At 33.8% G+C, this 16625-nt stretch overlaps 1 protein-coding gene and 1 long non-coding RNA gene across 2 annotated transcripts; one reads left to right on the forward strand and one right to left on the reverse strand.

Annotated features, from left to right (window-relative positions):
• The first annotated feature begins 6778 nt into the window (after nucleotides 1-6778).
• On the forward strand, nucleotides 6779-8037 carry LOC121789080. Its single transcript, XR_006047969.1, has 2 exons — nucleotides 6779-7068; nucleotides 7736-8037. It is a non-coding gene; the product is annotated as an uncharacterized LOC121789080 (long non-coding RNA).
• A 1978-nt stretch (nucleotides 8038-10015) lies between these two features.
• LOC121789081 (putative cell wall protein) lies at nucleotides 10016-10588 on the reverse strand. Its single transcript, XM_042187610.1, has one exon. It carries the CDS (start codon nucleotides 10522-10524, stop codon nucleotides 10177-10179), a length of 348 nt encoding a protein of 115 aa, XP_042043544.1. The 5' UTR covers nucleotides 10525-10588; the 3' UTR covers nucleotides 10016-10176.
• Between the last annotated feature and the right edge of the window lie 6037 nt (nucleotides 10589-16625).

Genomic DNA, 16625 nt, shown 5'->3' on the forward strand with positions numbered 1-16625 from the left:
CCAACCCGCCTGTCTCATATCATACAAAAAGAATGATCAGTCAATGATTTGAAATTCAGAAATATGTTCTTAAATATTTCATACTAAGGTAGAAAAAGGGATAGACTGAGAAGCTGCATTTGAATTGTTACCATCAACATAGGCTAGAAATGTTGGTTTTAGACTTATAACTCTATAATCCAAAACTAAGACTAAATCTACACCCTTAGATTTTGAAATGAGTGGATGAGATTAAAACTCACAAATTTCAATAAATAGTAAACAAAATATCAACAAAAGGGTAATATTATCATTATGTTATCATATGATAATTTTCGTGAGTATTTTTTTATATCAACATATGATATTACAAATATCAATAATATGACAAGAGAATATCAACACAAGTACACAGTGGCGGATACAGTAAGGCTTAAGGAAGGGCTTAAGCCCTTGCCAAAGTGTTATTTTTCTTATTTTTACTTGTAATTTTTTGAAATTTTGGAGAATCATCTTCTTCAGCCATCATAAAATCAATGGCTTTGAAGATAAAACGTTGAAGATTGAATCGTTGGAAGGGGCTGAATTTGAGTTTTCGAAATTGCAGAAGAAAGATAATGAACAGTTAATATGACTGACTACTGAGTTTTAAAATGCCCCTATTTTGATTCATTAAATATTAAAATATTAGTGTAGGAGGCGTACTTTTTCAAGTATCGCTTTTTTTACTCTATTCCTGAGTCTTATTAGGTTTTCTCTTAAATTTTTTCTTTTCAATTTAATTATACAAAATCTTATTCTTTCTACATTTTTTCATAATTTTTATTAGGAAAATTGATGATTAAAATGTGAAAAAACACTATACAGTAAATTGATATCTGATTTAATTATATAGAGTTTTGTTATTTATTAACAACATGATTAGAATTTTTCATCCTTGTTTGATTTATGTGGACAATTTGTATGAGTTTATGGTGGTATGATAGAACGTTTATATTATTTTGTTTTATATACTCTCTAGTCCTAGAGGTGGGAAAAAATATTGAAATACCGAGATACCTCACTTACCGTGGCGAAAAAAATACCGATTTTTAGGTATACCGCAATTTACGATATGGTAACGATATCAATTTTCTTATATTGTGGTATACCGAAATTATTTTCTGCGTCCGCCACTGCAAGTACAAGAAAATATCAACACAGTTTTATTGATATTTTACCTACATATATTGAGATTTTGCATACACTATATTGAGATTTTTTTTATTTGTTGATAAAATCTGCTTATCAACATGTACGGAAATTGAAATACTACCTCCGTCCCCCAAATATTGGCACACTTTGATCCGGCACGGGTTTTAAGAAATGTAATGGAAAGTGAGTTGAAAAAGTTAGTGGATTGTGGGTCCTACTTTTATATATTAGTTTTATAATAAAATGTGAGTAGGAATAAGTTAGTGGAATATGGGGTCCACTACCAAAAATGGTAAAAGCGAAATGGGACAAACTTTGGGGGATGGACGGAAATGGAAAAATGGGACAAACTTTCAGGGACGGAGGTAGTATAATTTATCAAATTTCATCACTCGAACATCATCGGAACATATGCAATTGAGATCTCATTGGAATCCTTATAAAATTATCTTTAATTTGATATATTTTTTGCGAAAAAATAATTTAAAATATATTATTATTTCAACCATTGTACTCGTTGGAATCCTTATAAAATTATCTTTAATTTGATATATTTTTTGTGAAAAAATAATTTATAATATAACATTATTTCAACCATTGTATATATTTCTATAAAATTATTTAAATATTATATACAAATATATTTAGAATAACAATTATTTAAATGCATCGTTAACTTTTCATAACACTAATTTGCATTATTCTTAATGGGATAAAGCAAACTTTTAGCGGAAAGGATTCCACAATTTTTATTTATTTTATTTCTTTATTTATAAACTAAAATAAATGTTGTTAGTCATGAGATACAGGATAAAAACAAAATTAAGAATTCAACATCACACTCATAAAATTACAATTCAATACCAAATTGCCGATGCAATTTTATGTAATAAACAAAAAACGATTTCAATATATATACTCATAAAGGGTGCTGTTAGGTTGAGATTATTTAGCTAAATTGAGAAATGAGATGCAATCTCAGCCACTAATCCACAAGATTAACGAAATGTCAACAACTATCACATTATGTCAACACGATGGTATAAGTGTCATTTCATTAATCAAATGGTGGAAAAAAATAAAATTAGATTTGAAATCATTTTCTAAAACCTTCTCTAATATATATCGCCACCATCAATCGTCTTCGCCGATCATCAATCAAGCCAGAGACGACGACGCCTCCAGACACGCCATCTCTCTCTCTCGCGGTTTAACGTCGCCGCTGTTCATCGCGCTTCGCCGCTCCTGCTGCACGAAGCTCCAAACAGCCTTCGCTTCTCACGTCGTCGCTTCGCCGGAAGCTTAATTGTTGATTCGAGTATGGATTTGGAGGTATTAGGCTTTGTATTATCAATTGTGTTGGATGTGAACTGATTTTTAGTTAGAGAAATCGCTACCTATGTTTTCGCTGCTGTTGTTCGCGTTTGTCGCCGGAGCTCTGTGTAGAATCCAGAAAGTCGAGGAATCAGCTATTTTGAGGTTCAACTTCGCTTCGCTGTTTTTATCAAAATGCTTGAACATTTGGGGAAAAATCTGAAAATACTGATTTCTGCTCATTTCAATGCTGAATTTTGCTTTTATCTCGCGATTTCAGCAGAGATCTCACAGTTTTTTATTTAATTCGATTTCTGCTGTTTTTTTTTTGTTGATTAGCGATGGTAGAATCAGAAGAGATGAAAATGAACAATGCTGCTGGAAAAAACGGAAGAGAACAAGCATCTTCTTCTAGTTAAGGATTTGTTTAAATTTTTAAGATTATTGACATTTCATACAATAGCTATTGACATAGTTATGATAATATACTTGTGTTTTCTATAAACGGCATATAATTGTCATTGAGATGATATTGTATACTGTTGACATAGTGTATGCTTGTTTGGATTGTTGTTGACATTATAAACTTTAACAATTGATATAATAGTAATAAGATAATTGTGCTTGCTTTAAACATGATATACTTGTTATTGACATAGTGTATACTTATTAGAATCGTTGTTGACATAATCAAATTGACATTCAGCCTCTGCTGATAGGGAGGTGCTGGTTTTGGGGCTGGCGTCGTCTTCCGAGTACACATTTTTGGTGTATGCTTCTCTAGTTAGAAACTATTTCAAGGTTGTGTTTACATTTTCAATTTTAATTTGATTGAATCAAGGGGATATTAAGGAGTTTGTGGATAAGGTTTAATTGTTGTGATTTGCAGGAAGAGACTGTGCCGATCAGCTTGTACGTTGAGGATGAGTTCCATCGCGCTGGCCGCGGTGGTTCTGGAGGTGTGAAGAGCGTCACGAATTATGCGCCGGTATGTAAGTGTTGCATCTTTCTTCCAACTGTTAGATGAAAATTCTAAATGAAGTTGGCTACTGAAAGTTCGTCAAAGTGTTTTTATTTTATTTTTTTTATGATTTTGATATCAATTAATTTCATCCTGCTTCTAAAAACATGTTTCTTAGTATGATTTATCGGAATAATGTTTTTGATGCATGACTAAATTTAACAAATTTACAAAGTTCATTTGATATTTAATAGTAGTAAATAAATTATAGGTGAGGTCATGAACTGCTAGTAATCATGGAGAGCAAGAACTACCAAGCAAGCCACTATGCCACTCAGGGCGATGAGCAGACGTTGCTCCAGCGCCTGCATCAAGAGCTTTACAATCTCAAGTTTCTAATCGTGGATCGCGCACGCTTTGCCGGATAAGGAGAACGACAGTCGGATTCTTCTCACCACTAGGCTTCGGGAGGTCTCTGATAAAATTTCTGAAAAATCTAGTTTACTTCATGAGATGCAGCCGCTCGGGCTGGAGCATAACTGACAGTTGCTCTGTTATCTTACCTTCGGTGATATACTGAAAAATGATAATGATGATGTTACATTGCCCTGCCCTCCTCACTTGAAGGAAATTGGAAGATCGGTCGCCGAAAAATGTAAAGGTCTTCCTCTGTCACTGGTTGTGGTTGGTGGTCTTCTCATTCAGGAGACAGAAAAGATACTGTTGATGCTGCTGCAGTGGGGGAGGGTTCCTACTTGGAAATCTTGGCTATAGAGCTACCTTTACTTGCCCGCTAGACTTCAAGGTTGTTTCCCTTACCTGGGTGCATTCCCGGAAGATTGTGAGATACGTGCCTCTAAACTCATCGAACTTTGGGTTGGTGAAGGCTTCTTCCTAAAACCTGCACTACCCACACAAACCATGGACAACTATTGTGGTTTCTGACTTTTGAACTTAGCAGTATGTAATATATATGAAATGTCAATCAATTCAACAACTTGTATTGAAATGTCAACAACGCAAAATCAATTCTTATAATTAAAAAAGAACAACTATTTTCTCTTAATATTTTTTATTTGAAACAAGTTTTGGTATCATGATCATGCAATACATGTCAATAGCTTTCGTATCAAATGTCAACAACTTATATGAAAATATCAACAGCTTGTATATCAAATGTCAACAGCTTGTCAACAACTGGTATATAGCGTCACAACTCAAAAATAATTATCGTAATTAAAAAATAACAACTATTTTATCTTAATTTTTTTATTTGACCCAATTTCTGGCATCATGATCATACAACACATGTCAATAGCCTGCATATCAAATGTCAATAACTTATAGCAAAATGTCAACAACTTGTATATAGTGTCAACAACTCAAAAACAATTCTTGTAATTAAAAAATAACAACTATTTTATCTTAATTTTTTTTATTTGATACAAGTTCTGGCATTATGATCATACAACACATGTCAATAGTCTCCACCTCCAACACCGCCGGCACACTGTGCCTCAGATCCTTGGACGATTTTGTCACCTCCACGAGCTCGCGAGATCTGAAGCAGAAGAGTTCCGAATCGGAACCATTGTCACTGAGCTCCATTGTCAAGTCGCTGATCTCCATCCCAGATAATCGAACGACAGCCATGGTGTCTGGCAGCTCTTCCCTCGTGGCATCCATTAGCTTCTCCAGTGATTCTGCAGCTCTCTTGAGGATAGTATATCATGTCACCACATCCAATCAAAGAAACAAAATAATTGCATATCAATATCCAGAATACCAAATGTCAACAACTAAAAAATAACACTTATAATTCACATATCAATATCGAGAATATCAATGTCAACAACTAGTATTAAAATGTCAACAACTAAAAAATAACACTTATAATTCGCATTTCAATATCGAGAATATCAAATGTCAACAACTCGTGTTAAAATGTCAACAACTGAAAAATAACACTTATAATTCACATATCAATACCGAGAATATCAAATGTCAACAGCTCGTATTAAAATGTCAACAACTAAAAAATAACACTTATAATTCACATATCAATACCGAGAATATCAAATGTCAACAGCTCGTATTAAAATGTCAACAACTAAAAAAACACACTTATAATTCACATATCAATACCGAGAATATCAAATGTCAACAGCTCGTATTAAAATGTCAACAACTAAAAAACAACACTTGTAATTCACATATCAATAGCGAGAATATCAAATGTCAACAACTCGTATTAAAATGTCAATAACTAAAAAATAACACATCAAACGCATCTCTCAAATCACATCTCTTCCATCCGCTGCCACGGTGTCTCTGTCACCGCCACCATCCACATCTGAAATCAATTTCGGCTGGAGATCGACGGAGTTCATGAATGAATCGGTAAAATCGGGGAATGCTAACCTGAAAATTGGAAGAGAAATATTGACGTCAGGCTCCGCGCTCACCACGAATCGCTCCATCTCGTCGCCGGCATACACCGGCAGGTGCCCCTCCTGAACGCCGCCGGAGGAGGAGCGCTTCCGCAGCGACTCCGATCTGAGCAGCCACTACTGCGACGAGTCGCCTACTTTGGATAATCTTCTCATGAGCTTCCTCGGTAGACGGTGGCGGAAACGCCTTCCATTGGCTAATTGGTTGAATATTTGGTGCAGGCGTTGCTTTAGTGGAGGAAATTTGGGAATGGAATTTGAGGAAAATTGGGAATGGAATTGGAGTGCTGGAAACCACGTGTGTTTCATTTGTTTTTAACTTAAATTATCATTATACCCTTTCATAATAAATTAATTTAAAAATATTTTTTGTGTGGCAAAATCTGGACCACTTATTTAATAAAAATGAGTAGCTGAGATTGCATCTCATTTCTCAATTAGTTTAAAAAATCTCAATTGATCATGGACCTAATCATAAATATACAATTCCGCGCCAAAACTAAAAGCGATATATTTATTAAATAAATAGAAATAAATGTTGCGGTTCAATAGTAAATCACTTTACAACTATATTTTTACATAAATAAAATCTATAATATATAAAAGCATAGTTTTGAAGGTTTTACAGGAAATTAAAAGCTATGTGGAATTGTAACCAAAAAACTGTGGAATAAGGATGATCTGTAAATATTTATTAAACTAACATAAATAAAAATATATGATATTTTGAATTATCAAATGAAATAAAATAAACCAAAAAAACTGAACTAAACATAGAATTATTAATCATTAAATGAAATAAAATAAACAAAAAAAATTGAACTAAACATAAAGTATAAAGAAAAATTCTAAGGCTTTAACACAAAGTTCAGCTATTTGGTTCTTTATTTTTCCCAAAATAAGTACTCCATAAATCGTAATTTCACCAATTTCTGAAACCGAGGAGCAGAAAGGAATTGAGATCTACTGTTTTGTTACATCGAGGAACCAATGGCGAAGATTGAGGAGCAACAATCCACATTGCAGCATCAAACGAAAAAGAAAACAGCCGCCAAAAGAAGGCACGGATCCACTTCGTTTTTCGTCTTCGTAGACTACCTTTTCCTGGCCATCTTCTTCCTCTTCCTCAGCTACATCCTGTCTAAAATGGTCGGATTCTGATTCAACAAGGTAACTTTTCATCTCCATTTTATCGTAATTGTTGTCAATTTTCCCTTTTTGAAAAGTAAATTGGGTGTTTTTTATGTAATAGATTGGTGGGCATTGATTGAAAATTGTGATGAATGCATTCTTGAAATAAAAAATTGAATCTTTATCTGTAGGGGTTGGAGTTTGTGAAGATATATCTGAGTTGTATGTGTTAATGGTGAAGTGGATAGATCGGTGGGCATTGATTGGAAATTGTGATTAATGCGTTCTTGAAGTAAAAATTGAATCTTTACTTGTAGAGTTTGAGCTTGTGAGGAAACCAAGACTGAAGTGGCTCAGTTTTTTTTTTTGAGATTTAGCAAACCTAGTTTTGCCAAAATCACAAATTGAGTGGGAGTGTGTAGGTTGAAGTATTTATTATTGAGTTGGTAGTTGGAGCTGTAGTCTTGAGGTTTTACTTTTACAGTCCTATTTATAAAATCCAATGAGAGTTTCACAAAAATAAGCCAATTTGTGTGGTGGTAAAGGTTGGTTGGTCTACTATTGGTAGCTTAGATTGATGATTTTAATGTGAAAGGTCAGTTATGTTCCATCCCTATAGCATAAGAACACAGAATTGAAAGAATTTGATTTGAACTATATTCTTCGTCTTTAAAAAATGAGCTGATTGTTATATCCGTTTATGCAGGATGATTAATCGTGTGGGGCAATTTACCCCGTCTCTAGTTGTGAAGAAGTGATTTGTAGAACGTATGCCCCGAAGGGAGTAGTTCCACTCTTGGTGGTCTTACTGCGTTTTGTTTTGTCGTAGTATGAATCCATCACCTCATAGGAGTTTCTCGTTTTTTTTTGCTTTGCAAGAATTCGGGTGTGTTGCTGATATGGCTGTTTCTTGTCTTCGATAGTGTTGTTCTGATGGATAATTTGACACTGGTTTTGTGTTCATCATCAGCCATTTTTGCTGATTGGAAGAGTTTAACCTTTTCATTATTGAGTTTAATGGACTTAAGAGTTGCATTTTTATACATTATGGAATCAATGGCGGAGCCAGAGATTTCATAATGGGAGGTCCAAAATTAAACTTCAAAAAAAATTACATAAATTAAATTATAAGGTTCAAAATGTAAAAGTCAAATGCAATCACATCATAACATTTGTCTTCTATTCTTCATCTTCTGAAACCGCTGCATAATAGTTTCATTGGTAACTTTAATAAACACATCCTTTTCGATGTAAGGAACTAAGCAATCATTCAATAGTTGGTCTCTCATGCTATTACGTAGAGAAGTCTTGATGATCTTCATTGCTGAAAAGGCTCTTTCTACTGATGCAGTGGCAACTGATAAGATCAATGACAACTTAACTAATGAATAAACCATTGGAAAAACTTCATGTTTCCTTGTAGAAACCATCTTTTGAGCAAGACCACTGATTCCTGATATTTGTGAAAACTTTTCATCTATGCGCACATCGAAAATAAAGTTCTCAAGTTGACTTTTAAGCTCGGACAAAGCAACTTCAGAAAATTCAGAAGGATAATACCGTGCAAGACGAAGCAGCTTCTCCAAATCAAATGCAGAAAATAAATCCCTAGGATCAAAACATGACATGCATAAAACTAAGTCTGTGTTGACTTCATCAAAACGTTGATTCAACTCTTGAGCTTGCAAGTCAATAACAGAACAAAAGAGCTCAACTCTTGATTCATCAAATCCTCACATGCTAATCTGCACTTGTTATGAGCACTTTTATGGTTTCCAACATGATCTCTTAATCTTTCTTACGCCAGACCGTAAATCCCCCTGATACAAAAGCATCTTGTCCATTTCCGTGGAATCTTGAAAAAAGATAGCAATATAAACAAAAAGCTGCTTCCTTTGTAACACTATATTCCAACCAATCCTTAAATTCATCAAACCAATGTGAGACAAATTTACGTTTTCGATTTCCATCTACTGTAGGACGAAAATCATGATTACGTGGTTGACACGGACCTTTAAGTAAGTAAGCTCTGCGAACTTGTTCTATTAAATTTGGTGGATAACTCATTATATCAGGTCGTTCTCCTGGATCACTTTGAAGATTCTCTAAATCAACCTTACTTTTATCTTCATTCGATAATTCTTGAGGTTGAAGAAGTGAAGGTTCAACTGATGAAGAATCAACGGAAGAAAGTTTCTTCAAATAACGATCCATATACCTACAAAAATAGTCAACACTGATTAAGTTCAAAATATTTGATATTTTTTGTATGCAAAACTATTAACACACACATCAAATAAAGAATTGGAGTTATAAAATTCCAACTACAGAACCACCGTAGCCATTGAATTACATAAGCTATCTTCTTTCTCCCCCTTTGAATTATTATTGCAGCCAAACAAAAAAACAACCTATGTAGAAAAATTAATTGAATTATATTTGAGTTTTGAATATACCTAGTTCTAGTTTACCAGATTTCAGACTTGGAACTGCAGAATGAATACGCTAAATTCAGACTTGGATTGGAACGGCAGAATGAATACGCTAAATTAAGAGGCACGATTCATATATATTTTGCTGAAACCTATCTCTAATATTATATTTATTATAAATTATCATTGTTGTGAAATTACTAAAATACCCCTAAGTTTTTTAAGAATTAGTGGGGGGACCATGGGCCCCCCTGGCCCCACCCTCCCTCCGCCCCTGGTGGAATGTCAAATTTTGTTCTTGATTTCATCACTGATCATAAATTGAACTCTCAGATGATCTCTTGGTTCATTCATTTAGCTCATTTGAAGAAGACTTTAGTTTCACTTCGATTTTCTCGAATAATGCAGCTGTTAGGTGATTTCTTGCAATTTCTCTTATGTCTGTTTAGCCAGATTTTGGTGCTTGTTCTAGGTTAGTGATAAATGAGGTCGTTGCTGCTCGTTGTATGAGTTTTCGCCCTCTGAAGCTCTCGGTCGTAACATAAGACCAGGGATAGAGAAACACACTCAACACACTTTTTATTGACGACAAACATGGCAGAGAGCTACAACAATGAAAAACGTAGAAATAGAATGCTACACGCCCTTATACAACATAAGGAAAAAAAATAAACGGAAAAAAAATAGATTTCAACTGTTCTCGTCTCAATTGAGCTCAAGGGTTGGAGGGTACAGGGATCCCTCCGCCGCCAGAGACAGGCACCTCCGTGCCAGGGTTGGGCACGAAGGTGTCGTCTCCACCGGGGATGTAGTTGCGACCTCCGGTCGAGCCACCGAACCCAGGGATGGACAAACCGTTCCCTCCCGGGGATCCAGTGATGGGGTTGTAGTCCAAGGACTTGGAGCCTTTCTTGGGGATCATGTAACGGCCGAGGCCCGGGATCCACACAGTGCCGTCAAAGGACATCTTGGAGTCCGTCGGGACCTCACGCCCTGCAGCCGCCTCGAGGGCCAGGCACGAGACGAGGAGGAAGAAGAGGAAGAAGGAGGTTGAAGAAGCCATTGTCTTGGTGAAGGGAATGGGAAATATGATTGTTGTAGAGAATAATTGGTGATGATGGAAGGTTGGATTTGATAGGGAATTTGTAGGTGATTTTTGTGACAATTTTGGCGGTGATTAATTGAACTCGTTGAGAGGACGTAGAATGTTTAGCCTGCATGCTTTCTTAATGAGTAAATATCATAAAGGCATATTCAAGTCTTTTATGTTTTTCTCATTGTAAAAAATATAGATCGGATCCATCTAACTGTTTTTCATAAATATTGGGTCCATATTCTTTCATTGCACAAAAAAAATTCTTTTTTTCCCTTGCTTTCACCTCAATGAGATTGATAAAAAAATTAATCTAATTAGTTTTGATTTGTAATTCTAAAATTTGATTATCAATACTAATTTTATGATATTATGATAAAATAGTAGTATTAAAATAAAAGAGAAACAAATATTAATACGGTGTTCATAGAAGATCCTGAAAAGTGTGCGTGACATATCGATTTTGTTATGTATATTTTGTTATTATATGAAACGTAATATTCATGCATTATAGAGTGGTTGCTCATTTAAGTACATGTCCTTTCCAAACCAATAATTAACGGCTAATTGAATACAAGTGCATATCTACCAGGGCACAAGTAGGGTGCATTTCATCAGCACGTGTCAATGATCAATATCACATTCACTAGATATGTGGGTTTAAACCATGTACATACTTTCGGTATCGGCGTCAGTCGAAAATAGTTGCAATATGGCAGTATCCGGTAGGGGTTGCGAGAGATGTTGATAGCTTATGAGACGAAGGATTAGAGAATGCGTGATAAAAACTAAGGATACATATGGTGATTGTCATTAGAAGTAGCATTGACGTAAAAAAAAACCGGCAGTGCCAATATCGTAGTGTTGACATCAAAAGAATCTGCAGCCTCAGGAAAGTAGTTGTGGCTATAACAAATCTTAATTTTATTGTTATTAGATTTAACTTTGCTAAATAGTTGGTTGAAACATAATTTACTTTGTAATCAAACATAATATTGATAGATTGAGCAACGCAAAAATATTTCATTACGTCTAACACATTGAGCATAATGCATAACCTAAACATATAATTCACATGAGTTATTACCATCAAGTAGTGTGATTATAGTTGGATTAGTCGTTTTAGTGTCGTTGTTTGTCGACATTATTGAGAATGATATTATCTATAGCTAGGGTGCATGTAGCTAAACAAACAAGATTAAAGGACAAGATTCATTCTTAAATTTGCTAAATACTAGCAATATAGTAACATTCTATATATATTGTCTTCTTACACTAGGTTAGTGGGCATCATTGATCAGCCAACTTTGTTTGGTGACACAAATGAAAGGGACACTTCTTATTACTCAATATTACTATTATTTATTGTTTTATTTTACTTTGGTAATATTCATGACTTTATAGATTTAACTCTGAAAGGAGGATCTATAAACGAGGTTTGGTGTTTGTCTACAATTTGGGGTTTAGTTTATAAACTAGCTTGATCTAGAGCTGCAACATAATTGTTTATAATTAACTATAATTTACACTTTAAAACTGCACTACCCTTATTATATTTAAAGCCTTTCTGTTATATTTAAAGTCCTTTCTCTATTACATTTAAAGCTTCTTTTATTATATTTAGAAACTATGGGTCGATTCTCAGTAAAGTTATTTTCATGTATAAATATATATATAGGGATGTATTCATTTCCTTTTTGTATCTTTTGTTCTTTATTCTTTTTAATCTCAGCCCCACGATTTTGTCATCCGACGGTTAGATTGGTGCCACGTGTCATTTAATAATGCAGATTTTCAGTTGAATAATGCACACCGACTAATAAAATATATATATATATATATATATATATATATATATATATATATATATATATATATATATATATATATAGGGAGATGTAAAATCTTTATTATAAACAATTTTTTGCTATTATTTAAATCTATCTTTTATAAATCAAATAAGATCCATCAAGAAAAAAAATCATATTCGACACTTCACACATCGGCTAAAGAATTATTTGAACTTTTTTATGCATGAATATAAACATTTTTATGCATTATTTAAATATATATTATACATAGCTGGTGAAATTTGCGCATTCAATTTATTCTCTCTGTTAATAGATTCGACAAAGAATTTTATACAAAAAATATATATGTTATGCATGCTTAAGATTTTAACTTCAACTTCGAAAACAATACGATAAAGAAATGAGGAGTGCAGTGCAGCATAAGATAATTGATCAATGGTTTACAGATATATATTTTCTGTTCTAACCACGAAAATAATTTAAAATCGAATAATCTGGTCACCTATCCATGGATATTAACTACACTCTTATAACAAAAACAAAAATTGAGAATTTAAAAAATCCAAGGTTGAAGAAAATTTAGGCATTAAATCGGAATTATGAAATTACTGAGTTCAAATTATAGTGAAATTTAGAAGATTGATTATTGACCATTATTATTTAAAGAGTTAATATATGATGGACTAAATCTTATACTGTTAGTAACTTAGTATGGTTAAAATTGAATAAAACAGAGACAAATTATAATACTCCATCCGTCCCAACTAAGTTGAGTCGTATTCCTTTTTCGGGACGTCCCAACAAAATTGAGTCATTACCCTTTTTGGTAAAAAAAACATTCAATCACTCTTATTTTATTTCATCATTTACTTTACTCTCTCTTATCTCTCCTACTTTTTTCTCTCTCCCATTTATGTTACTTTTATTTAATCTATTAAATATAATTTCTTAATCTCCGTGTCCAAAAGTTTTGTAGTCATCTTAGTTGGGACGAAGGGAGTAGTATATAAAAGGCCCATTTTAAGCCCATGTTGATATTAAAAATTGAGGTTTTTCAACCCTTGATAAAGAAAGATAAAGAAAATGTGGAAAAAGATAAAAAAAAAGGTGTGGAAATAAATGTTGCCCAGTAGCATGCATGCTCAACACTTCAATTTTTAAATTCTCATAAGTGTGTATATGTGGTTATTAAGTGTCTTAAAATAAACACTTCATGTGACGTGGGTTGTATCCATAAAAGATTATGAAGTATGACATATTTGGTCCAAGACCATTAGACACGCAGTGCTATTTTCTAATTATGAAAAAAGTGAAAGTTAATCGTTACATGTAAGTTGTATTTGTAAAATATTAATTGACCCAAATTCAATAAGGCCTAAACCAAGCATGCCTAAATTACAATGGAAGTTATAGCTAGGACACTAACATGATCTTCGTACAACAAGAGGGAATCTTTCAGTGCCCCACCTATAAATCAAATTCTAAAAATCAGAATCAATTACAAATGCTGAAATTGTAGCCCTAAGCTACTTTCATATATCTTTGCATAAATGTGTGACACACTTTTTGGTTATGAAATAGTGATGATTGATCGAAATGACCAAATTAAGCACTTATGTGTTAGCCACTCTATAAAAAACTATTTTTGGTTATAAAATAATGATGATTGATCAGAGATTCAAAATTAGTCAATTCTTATCTCGTGTCACGTAAGCAAAATTTGTAACAGCATTGTTTCTAGTTTTAGACTAATTTCCCTCTTTTTTACGTTATTGTTCTCCTACATCAGTTATCTACCTAACTTTCGTTTTCAAAGTCTTACCAATTTGCAGTTCCATTATCCGTTGCCAAAAAATGGGTCCAATTTAGATTAAATTCCAAATATCAATTATACTACTCCCCCGTTCCAAGTTAATATAGTCATTTTTCTATTTTGAAAAGTTTCAAATTAATTGAGTCATTTCTATTTTTGGCAAAAAGTAATTCTCCATTTTACTTTATTCTCTCTTCATCTCTCTTACTTTTTTCATCATCCATTTAACACATTATTCTTAAACTCCGTGCCGAAAAGAAATGCATCTATTAACATGGAATGGAGGGAGTAATAAATTAAAATTACAACTAAAAGTGTGTAACTTTTTTTAACTTATAGTTGCTCTCGAAAGAAGTATTAACGTTTCATGGACAATCAATAGGAGCCATGCAAAATCAGAGTAAAGAATATTTCCATTTTTTTGTTAAGAGCATCCGCAATAGCGGACATCAGTACGGACTAGCCATAGGCTAGCAAAAAGGGCGTGAGGGACGTCCGCTATTGCGTTAGGCTAACGCAACGGGCGTCCTGAAGACGGACGAGCTCTCATCCGCGGACTAGCACGGTTAGCCGATCGCTCGTCCGCTATTGAGCGGACAAGCGATCGGCTATTCGGCTAGCTGATTTTTTTATTTTTTTATTTATACTCTATATTTACAACTCATTGAACTTCATTTTTATAATATTTGATAAACACCAACAATTAAAATGAATTAATCATATTTGTCAATTTATTTGCTACGCTAGGGCGTTGGCTAGCCTATTGCTAGGCTGTGAGAAGTCCTTGATGATGTGACAGCCTGTGGAAAGTCCTTGATGATGTGGCAGGAGGAGTTTTTAGCTAGCCTAAGGCTAGTCCGTAGCCTACTGTGACTTGAACTCCGTTTTTCTTTACAATAAACAATCTTTCTACATTAAGGAATTTAAAAGTCCAAGACTCTAAGTGACGGCCTGGAGATTTCTTTCTCTTGGGACACTTCTTTAACGATTGGACTGGCTGTTTTAATAAAGGAGATTAGTCCAAGTTAAATTGGTCTTGGGGGTAAATTATGGAGATGGAGGTTGGGCTTTTTTATTTCAATTTTGGGCTGGAATTTTTAATGCACGCTATTCAAGAATGAAAAAAGGGCCGAAGGAGTAAGATTTTGGAATCTCGAATGGCCTGCTGACTTCACTCGCGGCGTTTTGAGCGGCCGCGAAAATTGAAAGGGAGATGAAGACGGCGTTCTAAAGTCACGGAAAATTTCTAAATTCCTAAGAAAGATCGAAGGGTAAAATAAATATCACATAGAATACATGCTTTGTTTTTAATTTAATTGTTTTCATAAAAATCTGATTTTGTTTCTCACGGTATGTTCTTTTAAAAAGGTGACGAGAACAGAAAGTCGAGTTGATGAATTAAACGAACGAGGTGGGCTTTATTTTAAAATATTTTTGAAGTATTTTTCCAAGTAATGAATGATGTATTTATTTTCCAAAAACGTTATGTCTTGCCATATTTTGGTTTTTTATGAGCTGCTTATCGGCTTGTCTAGTGGGAGGGAGTCCCTACTAGAATTATTAATGGTCAACGAATTCGGGTTTGACATAGATATAAAAAAACAAAAGGTGTTAAAGGAATTTTAACAGAATATATTAAATTGGAACTCTAATGAAACATTTTATATGATTTATGTTAACCTAAAATATTTTATACTACATTGAAACATATGTAAACTTTTTGTATGGTGAAATTTTCCTACCAAATTAGGGTTTCCTTAGTAGATATTTCCTTTAAATTTATTTTTTTCATAAGTTTAAGATTTTCTTTTTCTATATAACGGTACCATTGTTGGACTACAAAGCCACACCTTATTTTTATCATAAGTTTGTGAGTTTTATCTCTCTTGAGTTCTCTCATTAAGATCTTTTATCCAACTTATCAACAACTTTTCTGGCATCATTCATTCCACATAACGCCTTATCAATGGTTCCATCATACCGGTTGTAGCATCATTCATCCACAGTTACAAGACTTGCGCCGCGTTCCGAGCCGATCCACCATAAAGTGTCAAATCAAGTATGGAGATCACATTTGGTGTGAGCACGGATTTTAAGAGTAGTGTGTTGGAAAAGTTAGTGGAATATAAGGTCCATTTATTTATATTGGTTTTATAATAGAATGCGGGTTAGTAGAATGTAAGACCTATTTACCATTTATGGTAAAAGTAAAATGTGACTCTTATTGTGGGACGGACCGAAATGACAAAATGTGACTCTTATTGTGGGACAGATGGAGTAGTATTTATTATACAACTAAAATAAGAAGAAGATGGATTTAACCTTCGCTTTATTGATGGTTTGATCGAAACACATATTCCAAGGGATGCTGGCTGATACGCTCAGGTTTTGCACTATTTTAAGGTCATTATTTGGGTCGTTTTGAGTGTTAAAGCTGCATTACATGT

Source organism: Salvia splendens, unplaced genomic scaffold (assembly GCF_004379255.2).
Source record: "Salvia splendens isolate huo1 unplaced genomic scaffold, SspV2 ctg133, whole genome shotgun sequence".
In the NCBI taxonomy this organism is placed as follows: Eukaryota; Viridiplantae; Streptophyta; class Magnoliopsida; order Lamiales; family Lamiaceae; genus Salvia; species Salvia splendens.

Bases quoted from the DNA above. Each gene is read 5' to 3' on its own strand.
- LOC121789081 (XM_042187610.1), bottom strand. From the start codon at position 10,524: ATGGCTTCTTCAACCTCCTTCTTCCTCTTCTTCCTCCTCGTCTCGTGC.